This window comes from Thermobia domestica, chromosome 3, assembly GCF_964235325.1.
Source record: "Thermobia domestica chromosome 3, izTheDome1.hap1.1, whole genome shotgun sequence".
NCBI lineage: Eukaryota > Metazoa > Arthropoda > Insecta > Zygentoma > Lepismatidae > Thermobia > Thermobia domestica.
Genome location: NC_137456.1, coordinates 96037427 through 96060486, shown reverse-complemented (window position 1 = coordinate 96060486; position 23060 = coordinate 96037427). Strand labels below are relative to the sequence as shown.

The window sequence follows — 23060 nt, the reverse complement described above, 5'->3', positions numbered from 1 at the left end:
AAGGTTTGTGGTTCGACCGAGAATTGAACATGGGACACCTTGATTAAAAGGTGAAAGGGAAATTAAACTATTGCAGGTGGTTTGATATCTGGAAACGTCACCATGAAGTTCACACGATTCGCATTTTTCATTCTTTTTATTTTTGTGGTTTAAACCAGTTATTAAAAAAAAAAAGTTGGTGTAAACCAGCAAACCCTAAAAGTAAACACTTCTTTTTAAAGAATACACAAATAACTAGCAAAATACTATGTAGTATTTTTACTTCAAAATATTCCATACCCTCTTTTTGAAACAAAATAAAATTAAAATAAAACATAAGAGAAATACTTAGATTTATATGATACACTTAAAGGCTGCACATCTAGAGCTTTTGGTTCTGTATATTCTTGAAATTCTACAGTTAAGTTTTATAGAACCACCATCACAGTTTACCCAATCCTCAAGTTTTCTGAATTTTTAACAAGAGAGATTCAACATATCATTACGGAACTCCCCCACCCCAAAAGAAAAGACTACGGAATATATTTAAGTTAAGCTAAATACAACTGCACAACAAACATGACTGAGTGATTAGCTTTTGCGCTTCTATCGGGAAGTCCGGGATTCAACCAGCATTCGACCATTCTGACAAAGCTTTTCTTCATTCAATCTGTAAATGTAGAAATAGTGCGTGTACTGTGAGTTGGGCGACTTCCTTTTTTATTGTCTTTAAATCGTTATTATTACTAATTACCAGCAGTGACGGTTTTGCGAAGGTTAGGGAGGCGGTGTTTTGGACTGAAGCCCGTTCCCCAAAGTTACGGAATGTCTGCAACAAATGAAATATCTATTATTTATGCCTTTACTCATATACTTTAAGCTCCCGTCAAATAAAAAATACGAATGTTTAAAAAAACTAAACATTAGTAAGAAAGCCTTCCCAAAATACTTTTCTAAATCCGCCACGGATTCTCAGTATAAAATGATTTTTAAAGTTGTATCCGGAAGATTATTGCTAAACATATAAACGAAACGAAATATTAGTTATGCCTGTACTCATAAACTTCAAGCACTTCCCAAATAAAATTAGGACTTTTTAGGAAACGAAACAATCAGAAAAACCCCTCCTAAAGTACTTTTCTAAGTCCGCTACTGATTATTTGTATAAATTGGTATTCAAGGTTGTGTCCGGAAAATTATTGCTAAATCACTTCACAGCTACAGTATAACAGAAACGTGAAGTACGGTTTGACGAATATATTGAAAAACGTACACTTTGACGGATAAATAGAAAAACGGACAAGTTTAACTTTTGCGCTAGAAGCTAGAATACTAAAAGCTCTTAGAAATGAAACACGGATGACAAACTAGAGAAGAAAAAAGATGTCGATAACTCAAAAGTTAAAATAAAGTTAAATAGCCTCTAAAATTACCCTCAAATACTACATTCTTCATGTTAGCTTTAATTCGTAAAACATGTGCTCCATCCATCTTGATGGTGAATTTCAGAGCGAAATATTACATTCAGGTCATGGAATTCTTATCTAACTATAGAATATACTATACGAAAGCTATTTAGATAGAAAAATCATGAAGTTGAAAAAAGCCAAAATTTCCAAAATTCTCGTTTTTTTCCAAAAAAGCCGGCTTTTTATGTGAAAAAACCATCGATTCAAAAAAGCCGGCTTTTTTGCATCTCTACATGCAACACATACAAATGTTTTCATTTCTTTTGCAGTACATTGTTTGCATACAACCTTGTTGCAAGACTTACACACATTACATGATCGTCAACAACCCACTTTACACTTCTTGCGTACCTGACAACGCCTTCGTGTAGTTTCCGTAGAGCTGGAAAATGTTGATGTTCACGGTGGCTGACCCTCCTCTCTATTCCTTCCTATCATGTACCTTTCTGCCAGTTCCTCTGCAAGTTGCAAAATGAATTTGCGACGTTCAATGACCTTTCCGGTGACCATCTTGAACAGCACCCAGGAATTAATTGCTGCCAGGTCCAGTAAATTACAAAAAGTGTGTACAGGCCATCGTCGGCTGGCAGGCTTGACAGAATATTTGCGAGCCATCATGTCAACTGAATCTACACTACTCTTTGTCTTGTTGTAATATATAACAGTTTCAGGTTTCTTCTTGCCATCTCCTTGCACTTCCACTTGTGGATGCATTGTGCTCAGTATCATGACACTTTTGTTCGCTTTTGCCTGGTAAACCGTGAGTGTAGTTTGTCCATGTTGCAACACCTGTGTGTAATGTAAAGGAGCCTTTGATTTTTTCACATAAACTGGAATCTCCCTGCGTGAACGATTCATAGTTCCTACTGGACTAGTAGAAGCAGAACGTAGTCTGTTAGCAAGTGCTACCGAAGTAAAGTAATTGTCACACGTGACATTTCTTCCTTTCTTCAATAAGGGCTGAACTAGTTTCATCGCAACATATTCTGAAAGTCTTTCCCCTGCCGGACGAAACTCATCCTTGCCCAGGAAGGGGAAGACGTTTATTACATATTTTGTATCATTGTCTACGGCTACCCAAAACTTTTGCCCATATTTATCGGGCTTGGACGGCATATACTGCGTGAAAGAACATCGCGCTTTCGACGGGAACAACTGTTCATCCACAGTTATGTCTTGGCCTGGTACATAGCACATCTGTGAATTCTCCACGAACTTATACCATATTTCTGAAATATGACAAAATTTGTCTGTTTCCAATCTTGCGCGTCTCGTAGACTTGTCGTCGAATCGTAAGTACCTCAGAATCTCCAAGAACCTGTTCCTGGACATCGCTTTTGGCAAAAGGGGACACCCCATTTCTGGGACCATAAGGAATGACCTTGAAACCTTTTGTCCCTGTAGCATCACGAATGTACTTTATTGCAATAAATGCTTCTAACTCATCCAGTGTCATCGACCAACTTTCCTCTCCAGTTTGTCTGCGTGCTTCTTTTTCTGTGTATGACCGTATTCTATTCACCATAGGATCATCAATTATTAGGCGCCAAGAACTGGCAACACTGTCATCAGCAATGTGGCGTATCGCGTGTGATGTCGGACCTTGTTTTTCTTTCAGTACATTTTGCTTAGCAATCCTACCGCTTGCAGGATTACCTAGACTTACTACCCCCCAACGGGTACCATCTTTAGCAGTAATTGTCGTACCAATTTGTAAAATGGACTGTTCCAGTGCATTACACACACGCTGAACCGGATAGGTGGTGTTGAGGAAGGGGGAGAACACATTGAGTGGAAGGACAGGAATGCAAACAGAAGAGGGATAATGAACGTCAGCGTGAAAAATGGGAGAAAAAAATGTGCGTAATAATGTATCTCTCATATACCTAAGCATGGTGGAACAAAATTGTTCCGCGGGCATTCTAGGGGTATGTGGTAATATCTAGAAATCTATAGTTCCTACGAAAGTAAATTTCTCGCAATCACATCCTCTTTTCAAAAGATTAAAAGTCACAGAATGTAATAAGAATCGTGCGGTAATTAATAGGTAAAGACTACAATGAAGATGATGGTGGAACAAAAATGTTCCGTTGGGCATTCTAGTGTTAAACCAGCCAATCCTGTCTACTAGCGCGTTAATCCAACAGTTAATTTATACTTCTGACTCAAATCTTTCTTGAATCAAATCTTTCTTGAATCAAATACCATATTTGCGCGAATATAGGCCGCGCCTAAACTTTTCACACGAAATTATAGAAAAAATAAATCTTGAATATAGGCTGCTCTATTAAATTTATATGAAGGTTCAACTAGACAGTACTTTAAGTTGCATCTGTCTCCTTCCCTTCTTCAACTCCCGCATAACTAAGGATAACTCATCACCAACAGGACAGGTTTTGCATATTGGGAGGTCTGGTTATTTAAGCGATAAAGTAAGGAAGTTCAAAGTTGATTTGCTCGAGAAAAGTTACCAGTTCGTTTGTACGTGGCGATGGGAAAGGATCGTACTAATTACACAGCGAAATTTAAACTTCAAGTTATCAGCTATGTAAAGGAACACGGAAAGCTGGACGCAGATTTGATGTTGAGAAAAACGTTCACCGGTGATATGCAAGTGAAAAAAATCTCTTAAATAGTTTGAAAAGTCAGTGTTTATTTCGAGGACAAAAGTGCAAATATCTAGATGTGGAAAAAGATTTGCTTGAATCTTGTAGTTTGAAACAGGAAATGTGGATATGCCGCTACAATTCAAATTATTCAAATTGGAAGCTGCAAAATAAAGCAAGTTCATTTTGAAACTGACGATTTATGACCTGAGAGGGGAAAATCTCGATTATACGCCACACCATGATTTTTCAAGCCAAAATTTAAGAAAAAAGTCCGGCCTATACTCGCGCAAACACGGTAACCACCAAATTATTACTTATCATCTTACAAACTCCCTAGATAACAATGTTAAATTCTTAACAGTAATATCGAACTCAGTTATCAACGTCAAAAGATGGTAAAGTACTTTAACTAATTTCAAAGTATTACCTGTTAGTCTATGTTTTAATTATCTTAGTGGCATCTGCAACATAAAAAGTACTGTCCTCTCGATTCCAACATTCATTATACATAAACATTCAAATGACATATTCTTTTCTTTGCTAGTCCGAAAAGCTTTTACGAGTCTCACTTGCTAATCAGCAAATAGAAAAGTTTTAAAAACTATTCTGTACATATTTACCATTATTATTCAGTATATACAATACGTTTTTTCTACTACTGAATACGAATTGAATTAAATATAATACTTAACAAGAAATAAAAATGTAGATCGAATAGTCTGTGTATGATAGACACCTTATCGTGATTCGGTGGAAAAAGTAAAACCACAGCCACAGTTAGAAGTGCTTTATTCTTGACTTGAAATTAAGGTCGGTAGTTTTTTTTATTTTATTTTTTTTTTTTTTTTAACGGACAATGAGACCATGTACAATAATCAAATTTACTTCACGACAATACTAAAAGCAGCAAATAATACAACGAATTTATCTATGTACGGAGAAATGTTATGGGCATAGTAAATTTACTCTGAAAATTCTTATTAAAGATTTCTGAAGAACTTTTTTTCTTAAATGTTTAGAAAGTGGTGAAATCAAAGTCTAACAAAGTATCAAACAGGAAATAGCTAAACTGAAATAAAAAAACAGAAACTTTTTTTTTTTTTTTTTTTTTTTTTTACCACGAGAACAGATTAATTTGAAACATAGATATGGAAAATCTCTCTTTCCATACTTGACCTGACTCATGAAATGAGACAAAACAAGTCATATGATTAATACACTCACCTTCTCAATGGGTATCGCAATTAGATGCTTGTTATCATATAAAGATATTAATTTATTGAGTGTACTTTCTGACTTATGACAAGTATCTCGAAATTCTTGGAAATCATCTAACTTCCTTACGCATGATTCACAAATGTGTTTGGGAAGGCTATCTTCTTCAGATACCTGGAAAAGTAAAATGACTCCATGTGACTATGATTCTATATTGAAGCAGAGCGACATTTAACATTATGCATTTATATTCTACTTCTAGAATATTACATATTACACTGAATTAACCAGAGTTCCGTCAATCGACAGCTATCACGTTGACCGAGGAATAATAACCGAGGTAAGTTGTTAAGTTGTATAACTGGAAGCTCGTTTAGAGCTTAACGTTCCTTTTCAGCACCAAGGCTATATGAGACTAAATTTATTGTTTTAAGAGGAACACGACCTGCTATTTGAGTTTGTATACGACTCAAGTGGAATTACCCAAGCCGAAACCATGAGCACAAACGCGCGTTATTCACTTGATCAGGCAGGAACTACTTTGCTAAAAATAGCTAGTGATATCTACAATTACATAAATTATGAATATTGGCACATAAACTAGGTGCAATAGGAATGCTAAGTGGAATGCTTAAATCTGGTGTGGAAGGTTGGGATTCGATTAGAAATCAACTGTGCTAGGTGGACACAATATCCATATATTTTCCAAGAATATTAATATTTCCACATACTTAGTCACCAAAATTTCATCAGTTACTGGCATTTTTTATAATCTCTTTCAGCCTATGGTGTGTAACATTAGGTTAAATTTCGTTTAACTTTTTAATAATGGCAACTGTTCCCAAGAGTCACCAACGAAGAACCATACATGTGAAGGCAATCCTCTAAGCGCTAAAATACAGAATGTTACATGCTTTCTACATCATCATATTTCACTTATTTGTTTGGTTCACGACAAAACCGTAGTAAGATTTTTTTTTTTAATTATTTTTCATTTTTAATTGGACTTGCTTACTTTTTAAATATTTTCTATTGAAAGAAACTTGAATGTGTTGTGAGTTTAGTCAAAGAAACTTGAATGTGTTGTGAGTTTAGTCTCCATAGATTTATTCCTAGACATGAACGGAGTGGTCAATGTGGCCACGACGACCAATCCATTTATCGAAATGTTGATCCAAGAAATCTCTCACAACAACACAAAAGTGACGCGGTGCTTCAACGTGTTGCCACGTAAACTGAATATTTTCGTATCGATGGTTATTTTTAAGTTCTAGAATGACAACTTTCAGTAACATCTGAAGGTATGTATCACTGGTGACAGTTCCTTCAAAAACGAATGGTCTTATGACACCCCACTCCAAATGGTGACAAAAGGGACGTTTAACTTTTCTGTCAAAATTTCGTGTGGATTTGTTATCACTCCAATAAACACAATTGTGTCTGCTTACGCGACTGTTTATCTTGAATGAGGCCTCATTTGTTCACAAAATTAATTTCCAGCTTCGTTCGAAATGAGAAACCACTCACAAAACTAGGCATGCCGATCTCGATCACATTCATATACCGCGTGCAAAAGCTTTTGGACGGTAAGGTTTCATCTTCCAGTTCTTTAATGTTCCGGGATAGATACGCAATTCTAAGCAATAAGTTAGTGTTTCATTCATATTGTACACCTCGTGGTCGACCGCTTCACGGAAGATCATAAACAGAACGTGCAGCCTCGAATCGTTGGTTCAGATTTTTCATGCCTTGACGTGATGGTGATTCCACATCTGGAATTCTTCTGAAGTCTGCTGTTTAGTCTATCAGATTCATTTAACATCACTGAAAGGGAGGAGCTGCAACATATTTTAAACTGTTCCGTATAGTGCCAACAGTGGAAAAAGGCATGTTGCCCACTCTGGAAGAGTAGCTTTCTTAAAATGGCGGTCAAAAACAAAATGGAGGCGTAAATTCTTAAAACCGTCATAAGTCTCCCAAATAACGTCCATTTTATTGAATTTTCGTTTCTATTCCATGTTTCTTTCGATCGAGGAATCTATTAGTTCATTGTAGAACATGGTTCAAGTATGTTTTATGATCATTACATAATAATTTGAAAGTAGAAAATAAAAATTGGTGCTATAATTACTTATTTCGAGAATTAAATTCCATGATATTAATAATTTTTTACCGCAGATTCAAGATGGAAGCAAGAGGAAGGTGCATTATCTGTTCCGCATCTGCTTCTGACCTCACTGAACCGAAGGATGTGAAGGCTGCCTGAAAGACAAATATGCTGCAAAACCCCGAGGAAATTATCATATAAATGAGCTCAGTGATGATTGTACCAGTATTGCAGACATTAGATACCACCGGAAATGTTACCAAGATTTTACACATAAACAAAAGCTTCAGAAAATACAAGAAAAAAATATCCAATCACAAGATGTGGAACCACATCGCAAGACAAGAAGGACATGTGTTTCATCAAATATTCTGCCAATAGTATGTGTATTCTGTGTAAAAACAAAGTATGTTAAAGGTGCAAAAACACGTGAACCACTTTCTGGAAGTTGTGAGCTGAGAGCAGATAACACAGTTTGCTCAGCAGCAAATGAACATCTTAGATTAAAGACTGAACAAGCAGAATTAGCTATAAAAATATTAGGTATTACTACAAAAGACTTAGTGTCAAGTGAAGTATCATTTCACATGTTACAGAAATTTTGTTAGGATAATACACAAACAGAATGACTCAGAGCCAAGCAGTGACAATTTGAAAATTAACTGTGAAAATGTTGCATTTGTTGAAGTTTTAAAGATAGGAGAAGACTTAGTCAGGAATCCTCGAGTTATTCCTTATCAACAATTTGTCAAAGTTATGGAAGAAGAAGTTGAAAATTAGGAGGAAAATTAAGTTCCTCGAGAAGAAGTAACCTTATGAGGCAAATTTCATTACACAACAATAACTTGGTATTTGTTAGTACTGAACATAGTCGAACATTAGTGTACCCAGTTTCTTTAAGCATTGACAAGTTAGTGATAGAAAATGATAAACTGCAACAGGAATTGCAGAATCTACGCAACATGCAAGCAGAAGATAGAACAGTGCATCTTACAGCTCTAACTATAAGAAAAGACATTTCAAATGTTAGTAAAAGGCTACCGTGGCCACCAGCAGAAGACGACTTGCATCCAGAATGCATTTCTCTGTATGTACCATCAAGATTTGATACATTTGTTAGTTATATATACAGTGCAGTGGCACATCTGATTCCGCACAATGCAGTTCAAGGGTTTTGCGTTTAAAGAATTCTTTGGCCCAAGACCTCGTGTATAATGTTTCTCGAGGTGAAATTAAACCCCCTAAAAGTATTTTATTCCTATCTGTAGTAAAAGCTCTGGGTAACAACACAGAAGTTGTATGGCTCTTGAATAGTCATGGTCATGGTATAAGCTATGATATCATTGAAGAACTATAGAAACAGAATATGCACGAAATGTTATTTCTAAAAAAAAAAAAAAAAAAAAAAAAAAAAAAAAAGACATGTGATACTTCCTGATAAATTTTTAGTGGCAATGAACCCAGAGAGAGATGTTGCCCTACTAATTACAGATAACATTTTAGAACAAACATTAATAGGTGGTGGCACATCACATCGTGTAAATTCAATAATCGCTATGCGACAAACTGGTGAATCACTGTTGAAGGCAAAAACAACAGCCTTGTCTACAGAACCTGGGACTTCATCAACTACTGCCACAGAAACTACACAGCCATCTAATACTCCAATAGAATCCCCTGAAAAACGGTCAAAGAAATCATTACTTGAAGATTTAACGACGACGAAAATGCCAGAGTACTACCGTGGGCATCGGCTTCCACCTGGTGAATAGACACATGTACAAAATTTAGGGAATTCTACCAGCTACAAAGCAGTTTCACCTCTGCAGAGGGTACAGTACATGTTATAGATCCAATCCTTGCCTGAAGACCAATCCAAGTCTTCTAGTACCAGACTGGACAAGATTCTTCATCACAGTGCGGGATCGAGTGGTTGTCATAAAAACAGAGATTGGTTATCTAGATACTGTTGATTCGCCAGTCACTGAAATAAGAACAGAATATGATGTTTTGTGTAGAGGATGTGCAATAAAAGACCAGATGAAGTTATCTGTTGTGGTTTGTGTTTTCGATCAAGCATTTTATGCTCAAGCATGGGAGATGTACTGGAAACACAAGGACCAGTTCAGGAATGTAGTGCTGACGATGGGAGGATTCCACCTACTGATGATGCTCTTAGCCATAATTGGTAGTAGGTTTGGAGCTGCTGGTTTGAAAGATTTAATTGTCAACTGTGGACTTGAAGTGAAAGGGTCAATTGACAATGCACTAAGTGATAAAAGCTACAATCGAGCTATTCGAATGCATAAAGCAGTTTATGAGGCGTTATGTTCCTTGCTGATACAGGAATTTCAGGACTCAGAACTCCTCTCACAACAGCCCTTATTACACGAACAATTTATAACACTTCTTGAAGAATTTCAATGGAACATCTGCCAGACTACATATAAATTGCTGCAGTGTAATTGAATTACAGAAGATTGGATGAAAACCCTACTAGAGTTCATTAGGAACTTAGAAACACGCGACAGCGATTTAGCCAAGTTTTGGATGAGTTACCTCGATCTTGTGGAGCTGGCATTTAACCTTATATTTGCAAGTAAAACTGGAGATTGAGATTTATATTTGTCTTCTGTCCAGGAAGTCATTCCTTCGGTATTTGCCTATGACCGGCTGAATTATGCTAAGTACTTACTTCCTTACTGCAATGATATTCTTCAGCTTCCACAGTCTCACCCTGCAGTGTATGACGCCTTTAAGAGAGGGGAATTCAGCATTCAAATAAGTGAATCAAACACCTTTGGAGGTAAGGAAGCCAACAATTGTATTGAAAATACCATTAACAAAGATTGTAAGACTTCAGGAGGTGTTATCGGATTTAGTACAAATTTCTCAACAACTCAGAAATAAGTTTTAAATTCGTCACGTCGTGCAGCCTACAGAAAAACATTGCTCCAGCATGTAAAACAGCAGCCTGTAGGAGAGAAGTATAAGCACAAACAGCTTTTACGAGCATCTATACTGAAAGATATGGAAGCAGTAAATTCTGTAATCAACTCAGTGAATGAATGTGTTGCAAACTCTTGGTGCGGCACTGAGCCTGTTAACATTGCGACAGGAATGGCTCTGACTCCTCTTGTGAAAGATCATCTTATGAATGCTAAAACATATGGTATGGAAAAGTGCAACGCATTTACTAAAGAACGATGTACAATACCAGCAACAACTGGCTTCTATGATAAGCAACCAAAGTTAAATTTGAAAACTTTTAGTGACCTCAAGACAGTAGTGAAGGTAACATTAAAGGATAAAGAAATTCTTCTAAGACAAGATCGTACTCTTTTTGCAAAATTGGCAATACTTGATCAGTTTCGAAACATAGACATGATGGGTCCATTACCCTGGTCACTGTGTGATGTATATGGAAAACCACGGAAGACTTCAAAATCATATTTGTTAAAACTATTAACAAAAGATGCGGTAGTAGAAAATGTGTACGCACAAGACAGTGTTCCCATTCAAAAGTGTAACGTGGTGAAGGGAATAACATTTACTGCATTGGCTCAGATAGGTTTTAATACCATTATGTCCACAAGTAGCGAGAGAGTTGATGTTGTCTTTGATGTGTATCTCGACACCTCCATTAAGTCTGCAGTTGTCTTTGATGTGTATCTCGACACCTCCATTAAGTTTGCAGAACGAGAAAAAAGATATAGCTCTACATCTGATCCAACATATAAAAACCTCATTGGATCTTATGCAGTACCTCAGTGGCACTCCTTTTTACAAAGTTCTGAAAACAAAACAGAGGTAATTCAGTTTCTTGTTTCAGAGTGGAAGAAGGAAGTTTTCAGAGTTCAGTTAGGTAGTAGAAAGTTGTTCGTTACATGTGGAAGTGACTGTTGGAAAATTGAAAAAGACAGTGTTTCATTTGTAGAAGAATTGTGCAGTACACAAGAAGAAGGTGAACTAGGATGTTTCTCCATGCCAGCTCCCTTCAACAACCATTTGTTATTCATGCCGATGACAGAAGTGCTTGTTCTATTGCTCTACCACTCTATGCGTATTAAGAATTCCGGATATATCTGTAGGGGGAAAAGTGGAAACAAACAAATATTAATGTGTCAGAACATTGTCACGCCTATAACCAATTGGCTACCTACTGATATCACACTTTCGGACTTTCTTCTGGCATTACCAGCACTTCATGCCATATCTGGTTGTGATACAGTGTCATCCTTTTGTGGGAAAGGACGTTATCTCTTTTAAAGACTGTCATTAAATCGAGTATATATTTAAAAACTCTACGATTGGATTCACAATGAGACGTCGATGAATTAACTTTTTTTTTTTTTGTTAGAAGAACTTGTTTGCAAACTGTACACCAAGGACAACAGCGCAAAAGATATAAACTTGTTACGCTACAATCTTCACTGTGTGAAGGGTGCACTGTTCAACCAGAAGGATTACCACCATGCCGTCCTTCACTTAGACTGCATATTAGGAAAACAAATTTCCATTACTATATGGAAAAGAGCATTACAACGAGAACCTGACACTCTATCTCCAGATGGCCATGGGTGGAATATTAATGGCTCAACTATCACCATTCAATGGATTGATGGCAAACCAGCTCCAGAAAAAATACTGCAGTTCGTGTCATGCAGCTGTAAGAGGAAATGTGAGAAGGACAACTGCTCCTGTGTCGGCGCTGGTAGTTCTTGCACTGATTTCTGCAAGATTCACTGTGAGAATATGATAGATGATGCAGACTGTAGTTGTGATGAACACACTGGTAGTGACAGTGAAGAAGATTAAGAGACATTTACACAGATATTGCTTACGTCGTTAAAACTATATTTAATATATTATTTTGCATTACTGATTGTACGAAAATGAAGCCGCTACTAATGTAATACACATATTTGTAAAATACTATAATCAGAGATTTCAGCCTATATCAACGTCAAGCATATTAGCATATTAAGAAACAAGCATATAAAGAACGTTATTTAATTTACACAATTCCGCAATATGTAGGAGAATTAAATAAATGTTGAGTTTTGGACTAAATTTATTGTTTTATCCATTGTGTTTTGGTAAATATATGCACTTCACATACAATAAAGCCACTTAATGCATTTTTAAAGCAAAATTCATATTAATTAAACCAGAAAAATATGTAATTGAACCTCAAAACTTCTAAAACACATGTTATTTGAGAGAATTATGATGGTTTTAAGAAATGATACCACCATTTTGTTTTTGGCCGCCATATTGGGAAAGCTACCGATTCAGGGTAGGCAACATGCATTTTTTCACTGCTGAGACTATGTTGAACAATTTTATAGTGCTTGCAGCTCCTCCCTCTTTGTGAAGTTATTTTCTCATTTTTAGCGGTCTAACTGACGGACTAGTTACCACATTTGTGTTTTTGTTGTGTTTCCAGCATGCTTGTAGCACGACAGTATGTTTTTTTGATTTGCGATTCATCTCAACACGGTACTACTCAATAGCCTACAACTTCACCCAATAAACAGCTCTTAAATAAAATACGTATTAAAACATGGTTACCAGTCCCAGCCACACTAAGAGACACAATAGTGCCAACTTTTCCTGTGTGCTGTTTTATTTACATGCTTAATTTTAAGGTCTCATTTAATTATAACTTTAATTAAATATATGTATTCCTAGTGTGTGATTACTAGGGTTCGGAAGTTGAAGACCTAAATATTGCCTAAAAAGGACCTATAAAAAGACCTAAAAAATATAAAAAAAACAACTAAAAACTGGAAGAAAGGACGTAAAAATAAGATCCAATTTAATTAGAATTACATATTTAATGAATATAATGCTCAAGAAATACAAGTTTCTAGTAGGCTTGTTACATTATACCTAAGTATCATGTATCATGGTCCGTGTTTTTTTTTTTTTTTTTTGGGGGGGGAGGGGGGGGCACCTATATATTCATGTTCATACTTAGTTTCAGAAAGACAATTGAAAATTATTATATTTTAGGGTTCAGCTTTAAATTGTAATTGAGTTGATTTTGAGTTTAACGTCCCTTTTCAGCACCGAGGCTATCTGAGACGTGGATTTAAATTGTAATATTTTAAGTAGAAACTATTTTTCATTGGAGCAAAGAAATCTCAGTTTCGTTTGAGGCTCATTCCAGATTTTATCAATTGTTCGGCTTCTTTTGATATGTCGAGATTTTTGGTGTTGTCCTTTTGTTGTGTCATCCAAGAACCAATTAGCTCTCTTCTCCTTATTCTTTCTCTCTTTACCAAAAGCCATGTCGAAGATCAGACATACAATCTAGTTCCTGGTCCATAAATTGTGCAGAAATTAAGAAAATTACCTCCAACATTAATTCAATGTTCTCGGGATTGCTGCCAGAGTGAGTGTTGCTGTGCTGAGCTTTCGTTACCATACAGCGGCAACATCTTCAGAGCTATGTGTTGAAGTGTGCTGGTTGTACAGTTTATATTGTGGTCTTTAAGAATCGCTGTGTTCCTATTGGTTGTTTTTGTTGGCCAATGGCGTGCTCTGATTTTGCTGGTGGAAACTGCTCTCTGATTGGCTGATGGTTCTTTTCGTACTGAGAAGCTGGATCCAGATGTCAGGTAGATGATAACCTTCGTCTCTGTTGATGGATGGCTTGTATGTACTGATGAATAGAGATTCATGTATTTTCCTGTCCCAGAATTGTTTGCTTTTCTTTAGTACTTCAATTTGGTCCCACATGGCCGTATGATTGTACTGTATGCAGTGTTCGGCTATTGCAGATTTTTCAGGTTGTTTAAGTCTGGTGTGTCGCTGGTGTTCTTTCATTCTGTCTTCAATGTTCCTTCCCGTTTCACCTATGTAAGTGGCGTTACATTCACAGGTGATCCTATAGATGCCTGGCCTGGTATCTTTAATCCCAATGAGTCTTTTGCAGTTGTTAGTAAACTCCTGATCTTCGGTGGAGGGCAGTGTACAGTCTTGATGTTGAATTTCTTCAATAGTCTTGCTAGTTGGTTGGAGGTTTTTCCCATATATGGAATAACTGCAATATTTTCCTTGTCTGTCGTGTTGTCCTCTTTTGTGGTGCAATTTCTGCTACTATATTTTCTCATGGCTGTGTTGATCTGTTTCGACGAATATCCGTTGAATTTGAATACCGTTTCCAGGTGAGACAGTTCTGTGCTTATATTAATTGGATCTGCTATTTGGTATGCTCTGTGTATTAGAGTATTTAACACCCCCATCTTCTGTGCAGGATGATGAAAACTGGTCGCATCGTGGTAGAGATCAGTGTGTGTGGGTTTCCTGTAGATTGAATGGCCTAGACTTCTATCTGGTTTCTTGTATACGAGTACGTCCAGGAACGTCTTCCTTCTGTTTCTGTTTCCATTGTGAAATGGATGTTGCGGCGTATAGAATTCAGATGCTGCAGGAATTCGTCGAGTTTCTGTCTGCCATGGGGCCATATGACGACTGTGTCGTCTACATATCTGTAGAATACTGTAGGTTTGTATGGGACAGGAAAATACATAAATCTCTATTCATCCGTACATACAAGCCATCCATCAACAGAGACGAAGGTTATCATCTACCTGACATCTGGATCCAGCTTCTCAGTACGAAAAGAACCATCAGCCAATCAGAGAGCAGTTTCCACCAACAAAATCAGAGCACGCCATTGGCCAACAAAAACAACCAATAGGAACACAGCGATTCTCAAAGACCACAATATAAACTGTACGACCAGCACACTTCAACACATAGCTCTGAAGATGTTGCCGCTGTATGGTAACGAAAGCTCAGCACGGCAACATTCACTCTGGCAGCAATCCCGAGAACATTTGATTAATAGTAGACGTCAGCAAAGCTTCAAGATCATACCTCCAACATCACTGAATTTAATGTGAACTGTGTTTTAGTGGTCGACTAAATTGGACTAAGTGGTTGGATTTGGTGTTGAAACGCTCAATGGACGGTGGAGCAGAGTACCGAAGCAAAATTTCCTTGGGGAAGCCGATTGGCGGTGGCAGCCATGACAGTTTGATACCAGTAATTATAGTTTGAAATTTGGTAATAATTTTTGGAATGTACCACTGAAGATTTTCAGGAAGAAAATCGGTGCAAATTGAAAGCAGGTAAGTAAGAATGTTTATTATTATTCAGTGAGACTGACAGGATGCAACGAAAATCTGTGGTTTGGTGTGCTTAACCTCAAAATTTTGTTTGGACCAAAGTGATGGCTTACATGTGCGTAGTGTTCGTGTAAGGCATCTGTATCATGCAGTTTTAAAACTAAAATTCTGTTTCCCTAGAGACTGCGATCACATCCATCTATCATGTGAACACGGGTCCTACGCGGATAAGCCAGGGGAAGGGGTTTTCTAAAATGTTTAATTTGGTTGTCGCAATAGACAGGCTGGTGCTCCTTGTTGAGTGCAAGTCTCACAGTATTATTTAGTAACATTTTGACAATGTAATTCAAGAGAAAAATACTTCACTAGAAATTACAGATACTGCTCCTAACGTACAAAAATTTAAAAAATTTAAAAAAAAAAAATTCTTTTGATTTGTTACCAGTAAGTCCGAATGAAAATATTTCAAATTCCCACTTACGTGCCATATTTACTTTGAACACCTGGTGCAGGTATACTTTGTTGGTGCATCATGGTATCTCTAGCAACAGAATTTCTTTTCTATAGCTCGTGGACGTTATCCAATCTTGTTTAAAGAGAATATAACTAAAATATTTAACTCCGTATTTATTAATTTCGTCCGGAAAATTATATACATAGGTTGGATAAAAAGTACTGGCAACTCTGCCGGCACGCGCCAGTCTAGTGACGGAGAACCGCGATGTGGCAGCACCGGAGAAGACAATCTCAGTTGAGGAACTTAGGTGAGTGGGAACGCTGTTGAGTCAGTCAGTCAACGAGAGCAGTGGCGTCAAATTGGTATCGCGAGTGGAAGCGCTCTAAACACAATGTTCACTAAACATGAACAGCGTTCGTGGATCAAAATTGAAGTGGCGCGTGGTCATAGTGCACGAGAATGTTTTCAGGGACTGCGGGAAGCCTGTGGTGATGTAGCGTTGCCATACCGCACCGTAGCTCGATGGGTTAAAGTGCTTCGTGAAGGCAGACAGAACGTGGAACACCGCCAACGTTTTGGACGACCTCCAGTGAACAACATAACAATTCAACTCCTTGCATCCTTGCTGGACATGGATAGACGGTGGACTGCGCGTGAGTTATCGGCAGAGGTTGGGGTGTGCCATAAAACTGTGCTTTACATTTTGAACGACATCCTGGGTTTTCGCAAAATTGCAGCACGTTGGGTTCCACATGTCATTACCGAGATGCAGAAATGGTACCGATATGTTTGGCACAAGAATTGCTGGACCGCCACCAGAGGGAGGGTGACAATTTCTTGGGCAGGATCGTTACCATTGATGAAACCTGGGTTCGATCCTACGAACCATGTTTGAATCGCCAATCCAACGAATGGAAGCATCCCGGTTCCCTTCGGCCAAAGACTGTGCGCCCTAGTCAGGGAGGAGTGAAGGTGATGTTGGTAGTGGCGTATGATGTCCAAGGGGTTATCCTGCACCATGCTGTACCAGCAGGGCAGACTGTGAATGCGCCATATTACTGCACGTTCTTGCAACACCATCTGCGTCCCTCACTTCGGAGAAAGCGACCTGATCTTTTGGCACGGACCCCAATCATTTTGCACGACAATACACGCTGTCACACAGCTACCGCCGTGACGGACCTTTTACGTGCCTGGAACTGGGAGATTCTGGAACATCCACCATATTCACCGGATATGAGTCCGTGCGATTATGGCCTGTTTTCCAAGATGAAGCAACCACTTCGTGGACAACGATACAACACCAGACAGGCCATCCTCAATGCCGTAAGGCGGTCGCTGCGAGACATAGCCAGAGAACAACGTGCTGACGGAGTACGGCGCCTTCCATACGTGTGGCAGAAGGTTGTGGACAAGGGGGGTGATTACATTGAAGGAATGTAGAACGTATTTTCCCTTCTAATACAGTCATTTGTAAATTATAACAATTGTGCCATTACTTTTTATCCATCCCTTATATATATATATATATATATATATATATATATATATATATATATATATATATATATATATATATATATACTAATTTCCTTGGTCTGATCCATAATGTTGGCATTACTACGTCTTTGTGACTTAGGTGTCATGTGGGGGCTAGGAATGTTAAATGTGTGATAAAATTTTCTATTGTAGTAGGTTAAGTTAGTTTAGTTTAGATTAGGTTAGGTTAGGTGTAGGTTAAGTTTACTATGGGTTGATATATATTAATTTTACTGTGTCAAACTATGTCTATGTATGATGGAAATATGAAATAAAAGACATAACGAAGTGAAAATGCTCCGAGCATAGAGCGCAGGTAGTGAAAAATGTACGTAAATCCTGCCGCCGGAGTCACTGTGCAAAGACACAAAGGTAATATAAAATACAGTAAACTTGAGAAGTTCTACTCCACCAATCACCTGCTAAGTAATTGTATAAAGAAAATATTTACGTATACGGATGTCAGTTTTATCATTAGTAATATTGATTTTCGAATGTCAACTTTTTTTATTATTATTATTCCTCGAAATGTACATGTTGCCAGATTTTTCTGTTAAACCTGAAATCAAATATCAACTTGTAGAATCAATTAATATGAATTATTATTATTATTATTTAATTTTCTCTTCAATATTGTTCAAGATATAGCTGTAGCATTTGTATAAACCCACAAAATGGTTCTTCAATGAAATGTAGAAGTTGTAATCTGATAATTTTCTTTTCAAGTAGAATTGGGAATTTAAAATATGCATTAACCTAGAATAATATATACAGTAAAATCTAGATATGTGGTCAAGGTACAAAATGCATGAGCAGTATCAGAGGTATTTTTAACTTTCAGTGGAAAGTGCGATTTCACAAGTTTTCTTGGTGCGACCGACGTAAGAGATATCCGAATATTGTGAATTTTATTTTGAGTTCTCTTGAAAGCTTCAGTTTGTATTTTTATTTTTTACTTTTTGGTAGGGCCATTACACACACAAAATTTCAGTTTCAGTAGTTATCATTACCAACTCAGCTGGGAGGTTAACATCCTGTGTTGGTAGTTTGTGGTTCGCAACCTTTCTCACGACGGGTTGCGGATAGTAGACTGCAGGCCTGGATGCCGGACTTCGAGCTGTGATGGAAGATACTCTGGGACTATCTTCTTCGGGCTAAATTTGAGTTCCATTTCCTGGGAACGATTGGTCTGGTGAATGAATCAGTGATTGTTGGTAGCATACCTGCACGGGGCCCAGTAGGTTCGCGACCACCAGTCAGTGATACATTTACACAGTCCACAGTCCTAAGGAAAGTGAACACCATTCCACCTTATTTTATTAGTACCACCATTATTTTATTTTATTTATTTTATTTTTTTTAACGTAAAAGGTTAACGGACCGTCCTTCCACAAAGTGAAGTACAAACTAAAATAAGAAAACTTCCCCCCTCATCCCACCCCCTTGCTGAAAGACATTGTTAAGTCTCCTTATTTGACTTGTTATTTTCCAGATCTGGTCTTATCAATCTAGTTGTTGAAGAATATCTTATCATTGGAATTTTCTTTACCAAACAAAAGATGTTTAAGAGAGGGTGATGATTCGAGTTAATGGCCAGTGAATTTATTGTTGAAAGATTAAGTGCAAAAACAAGATGTTAAGACCTATAATAAGCTTTTAAAAAGACCAATGAACAATAAAATGCCGAAAAAAGCCCCCCAAAAAAAGAAAGAAAGAAAATCCACCATTTTCTGGCCTACCATGACCCAGAATGAATATATATATATTATGTTAAGTCTCGTCTTCGGACACTCGTAAAAAAGAGGATTTTTCCACAACTTCCGGGCCCAAGTAATTACCAATTATATTTGCATCACGTATTTTAAAATTAACTATATTTCGGATGTTATAGAACATTGGGCTTTCAAACTTGTTTCTGACTGGAGAAAACGTAAACCTACTTTTGTACCTCATGGTTTCATTCTTTTACTGAATCATAACCCCGAGATACAAGAGTAGGTTTATGTTTGTTGTACCCTATACCTTCAATCAGAAATTCTTTTGGCTGCTAGTTTGTGTCGTGTAATTTGAATTTCTTTAGCTATATAACATCGCTTTTACCTCAGGATCGCTTTTAATTAGCTCTGGATTTATCTTCATTCGTTTCTTTTCAAATACACAACATTTAACGTTTCCTTACATACACGATCGGACTCAACGTTTCCTTACATAGGTACATGTTAGGGGTCACAACACTGACAAAATTCATTCCGTTCATAACAATTTGTAATAATACTTACCATTTCATTATCATCATCAATCCCTATGTACATACCTCATATCACAAGAATTGTAACTATCTTGTCTCCATAGCTGAATGGTGGGGCTCCGAAGTTAACAATTTTCCAAGTTTTCTACAATTCATAAATGGTACTCCCCGTCTTAGGTCATTACTTGGCGGGATTTTTTTTTCGACGAAACAATAAAAAAAATACGGGTCCCCTAAAAACACGTATAGTTTCTATATATATAAAAAAAAGTGTCAACAATATCTGAGATGATCATGGTACAATTTTATTCTTTTTTTGCCTGAGTTGAAATGGAAGGCACCAACGATTTCCCCCTATATTTGGCTCAAATTATGTTCAAACGTTAAACTCTAGCCCAAGAACGCACAATGACCAAGTTTTTCTCAACATCATACGAGCCAAGGTATGGTGGAAAGACGCTTATATTTACCAAACAGGCAGTGAGAAAGTATAAGTTGTGGCAGTTACCTAGAAAAGGTTAAGTGTATGAATTTTGGTGCCGCCCTTGAACTTCCTTGAAAATGCTAAGTGAGGTATTGGCATGTCATCCAGCGCCAATATTTTTGAAAGAATTAAGGTTTTTAAATAACTATTCCTGGTGGCCCCTTTGAACCTCATTTACGTATGTCAAGTAATATATTTTCATGTCACCCAGTGCAAATCTTTTATGGGACAATAAAGAAATTACTGAAAGAATTAAAAATTTTCAAATTTCGGTAAGAGTGAACTTTGAGCAGAACAAGTGATTTTAAGTATCTTTTAGTTTCTCACCCGATCTTGCAAATATAAGATCTCCAGTGTTACTTGCTTCACAAAACATAGCTGAGCGACCAAAAACGGTTAGAAGCCCTGCAGAGTTCTTTTTAGTCTTGGTTGCTATGAATGTTTTGCTCAAAGTGCACTTTTGCCATTCTTTCGCGTCGTGTGCTAAAACTTGAATTGCACCCACACTCTGTCTAACTGCACATGGGGAAATGTACATGCACCTACGTTATTACGCAACTCAGAGGTAAGATCCCCACATATTTTGATTACGTACACATTTTTTATTTTTTTTAATAACATAATAACTTTAATTGGGCAAGGCAGAGATATCCTGTGACTGTTAATATGGGTTAAGTTTAGAGTTAAGCCTCCGTGTTTTTTTTTTTTTTTTTTTTTTTTTTTTAATATAAAAATTAGGAAAATTTACAGGAGAAATGGGCTAAGAAATGATGATCTGGAATTCTTATGTGATGATTAGGTGTGAAAGTTTGGCAGTAAAGTTATGTTTAATACGAGAAAAGATTTGTAGAAGTGGGTACTATTTGCAAGACGCGGAAAGTTTCGATGACTGAACAGCATGGTAGTCGTGTAGGATGGGGAATCGGTGCGTTGAATATGGTATTTCCGCATTGAGTTTTACAGAATCATATATGAATAATGAAGAAAACCTATTAAATTTTTATGAGAACGATAAATTATTGAATTCAAGTGATAATTGAAACTTACATGAAAACCTGTTTGTCACTGTTCTAGTCTAAATAAGGACTTACCAGGTAACCTAAACTAACGAAACCTAACTTAAACTAACCTAACCTAACTTAACCTAGCCTATCCTGACAATTTTCAATGTTTTAACTGCATTTTTGTAGGTTGGAAATTGGAGGGGCAGCTCTAAACTTAAGCCAACCAGGTTGCCACTGATTCCTTGCTGTTCCTGATACACACAGCATAACCGAGCGAGCGTCAGCGAGTGAACCGGGTTAGAGCCCCGCAGGACACGTTGGTCCCTATCTTTCGTTCTTGGGAAGCGGTTCAGATGAATCGGTTATTGTCACTGCCTTGCCTAAAGTAAAGAGCTGCTAATAATATTACATATTCTGCAACTTTACAAAAATGTGGTTCCAGACCGTAAATCGGCACCGAGGGGTTACTTGTTATGCAGACCCTAGTAACACAGAAGACACTGTGCGAAGAGCATAACAATTTCAAACTTCCATGGTAGAACCTAATAAATGGAACGAACATTAAGAGTGGGGCGAGACTACTTATTAGGAACTTACAATTAATGAAAGACAGCTCAATATCTTTTGAATTACATTCTTCTTCTGACTTTCGTCACAAAACATATCCACTTTCCTGTTATCGTTAGATAAAGACTTCAAGCAAAAACGGCACAATGTTTTCAGGCTTTCCAAGCTGTTAATTTCAGCATCCATGATTCAATTAATTAAAGGTTGTATGACTTATTTTGACACGAACTCAAGGCAAGAGAAGTGCATCTTCACAGTAGAGCAGTAAACGAACTTTTCTTGTGTACACCATTTCGTACAGCAAACTCTACCTTGGATAAAAACTAAAAAATACCAATCGATGTCATTCATTGTACTTGAACACAACCGAATCCCCACGAAAAAATACAATTCCACGCATAAGAATTTCCTACCTTTTTTGTTCTTAAATGTTGCCAGTACATAGCAATTTGAATAACATTAATATATGAGACTATGTCGTGAGGGCTTAGTCAGTGGAACGCAATATGTGAGTTTTAGTTTGCGATAATTGGTATAGAATTACAAGTGTTTGTTCCACCTTTTGCGATGCGTTGCTATCCGCAATATTTAGCGAAGATTGGTAAGGAATGAGGCACTCTTGTAAGTATGCAACCTTAACGTGAAACTTTCATTTAAGCTCCAAAATATAGATTTCAAACAGAATTGCAAGTCTCTACATACAGATTGAGAATGACCCAAACTTCACAACAAAGGATAAATAGCCTTTAACTCGTATTAGTATTCGCAAACATTGAGAAACGTAAAGCTAAGTTTAAGGTTTAATCGACGCTGATTGGCTGAGAGATGTCACGTGGCCTGATCACATGGTAAGATTAATAGGGGTCAATGCCGTCTTGAATTTGGCATCTCTTGACACAGCCCTAAATTTCGGGAGGGATCATAAGACCACCTCCTTAATTTTAGAAATTTCCAAATTTTAAAATTTTGTATAGTAGTATAGTACTGACCGGTTATGTACCGCTAAGGTTTGGATCAGGGCGTCATTTAGGGAGGGCAGCAGGGGACAATTGCCCCCCAAGCGTTTGAGTAATACATATACTTTAAACCATTGTTTACTATTATACTAGTACAAAACAGGAAAGTCTTATTTATGTCAGTGGTGCTCTTGCCCCCCCCAAAGCGAAGTCTGAAAACGCCCCTGGTTTGGATGGTTCATCTTGTTCCCTTTTATTGGTTAAAAAATCGGCCAAAAATTAAAA

General features: G+C 37.2%; 1 protein-coding gene across 2 annotated transcripts in view; it reads right to left on the bottom strand.

Annotated features, from left to right (window-relative positions):
• The window catches only part of LOC145680627 (uncharacterized), a 36606-nt gene extending 14312 nt beyond the window's left edge, over positions 1–22294 (bottom strand). Inside the window, exons 1-2 of one of the 2 annotated variants that reach the window (XM_081751316.1) lie at positions 22233–22294; positions 5282–5446 (exon numbers count right to left, since the gene is read on the bottom strand). In XM_081751316.1, the coding sequence (XP_081607442.1) occupies positions 5282–5446; positions 22233–22262 (195 nt within the window). In that variant the 5' untranslated portion in view covers positions 22263–22294. The other variant, XM_081751315.1, reaches the window with a different exon arrangement.
• Positions 22295–23060: the final 766 nt, after the last annotated feature.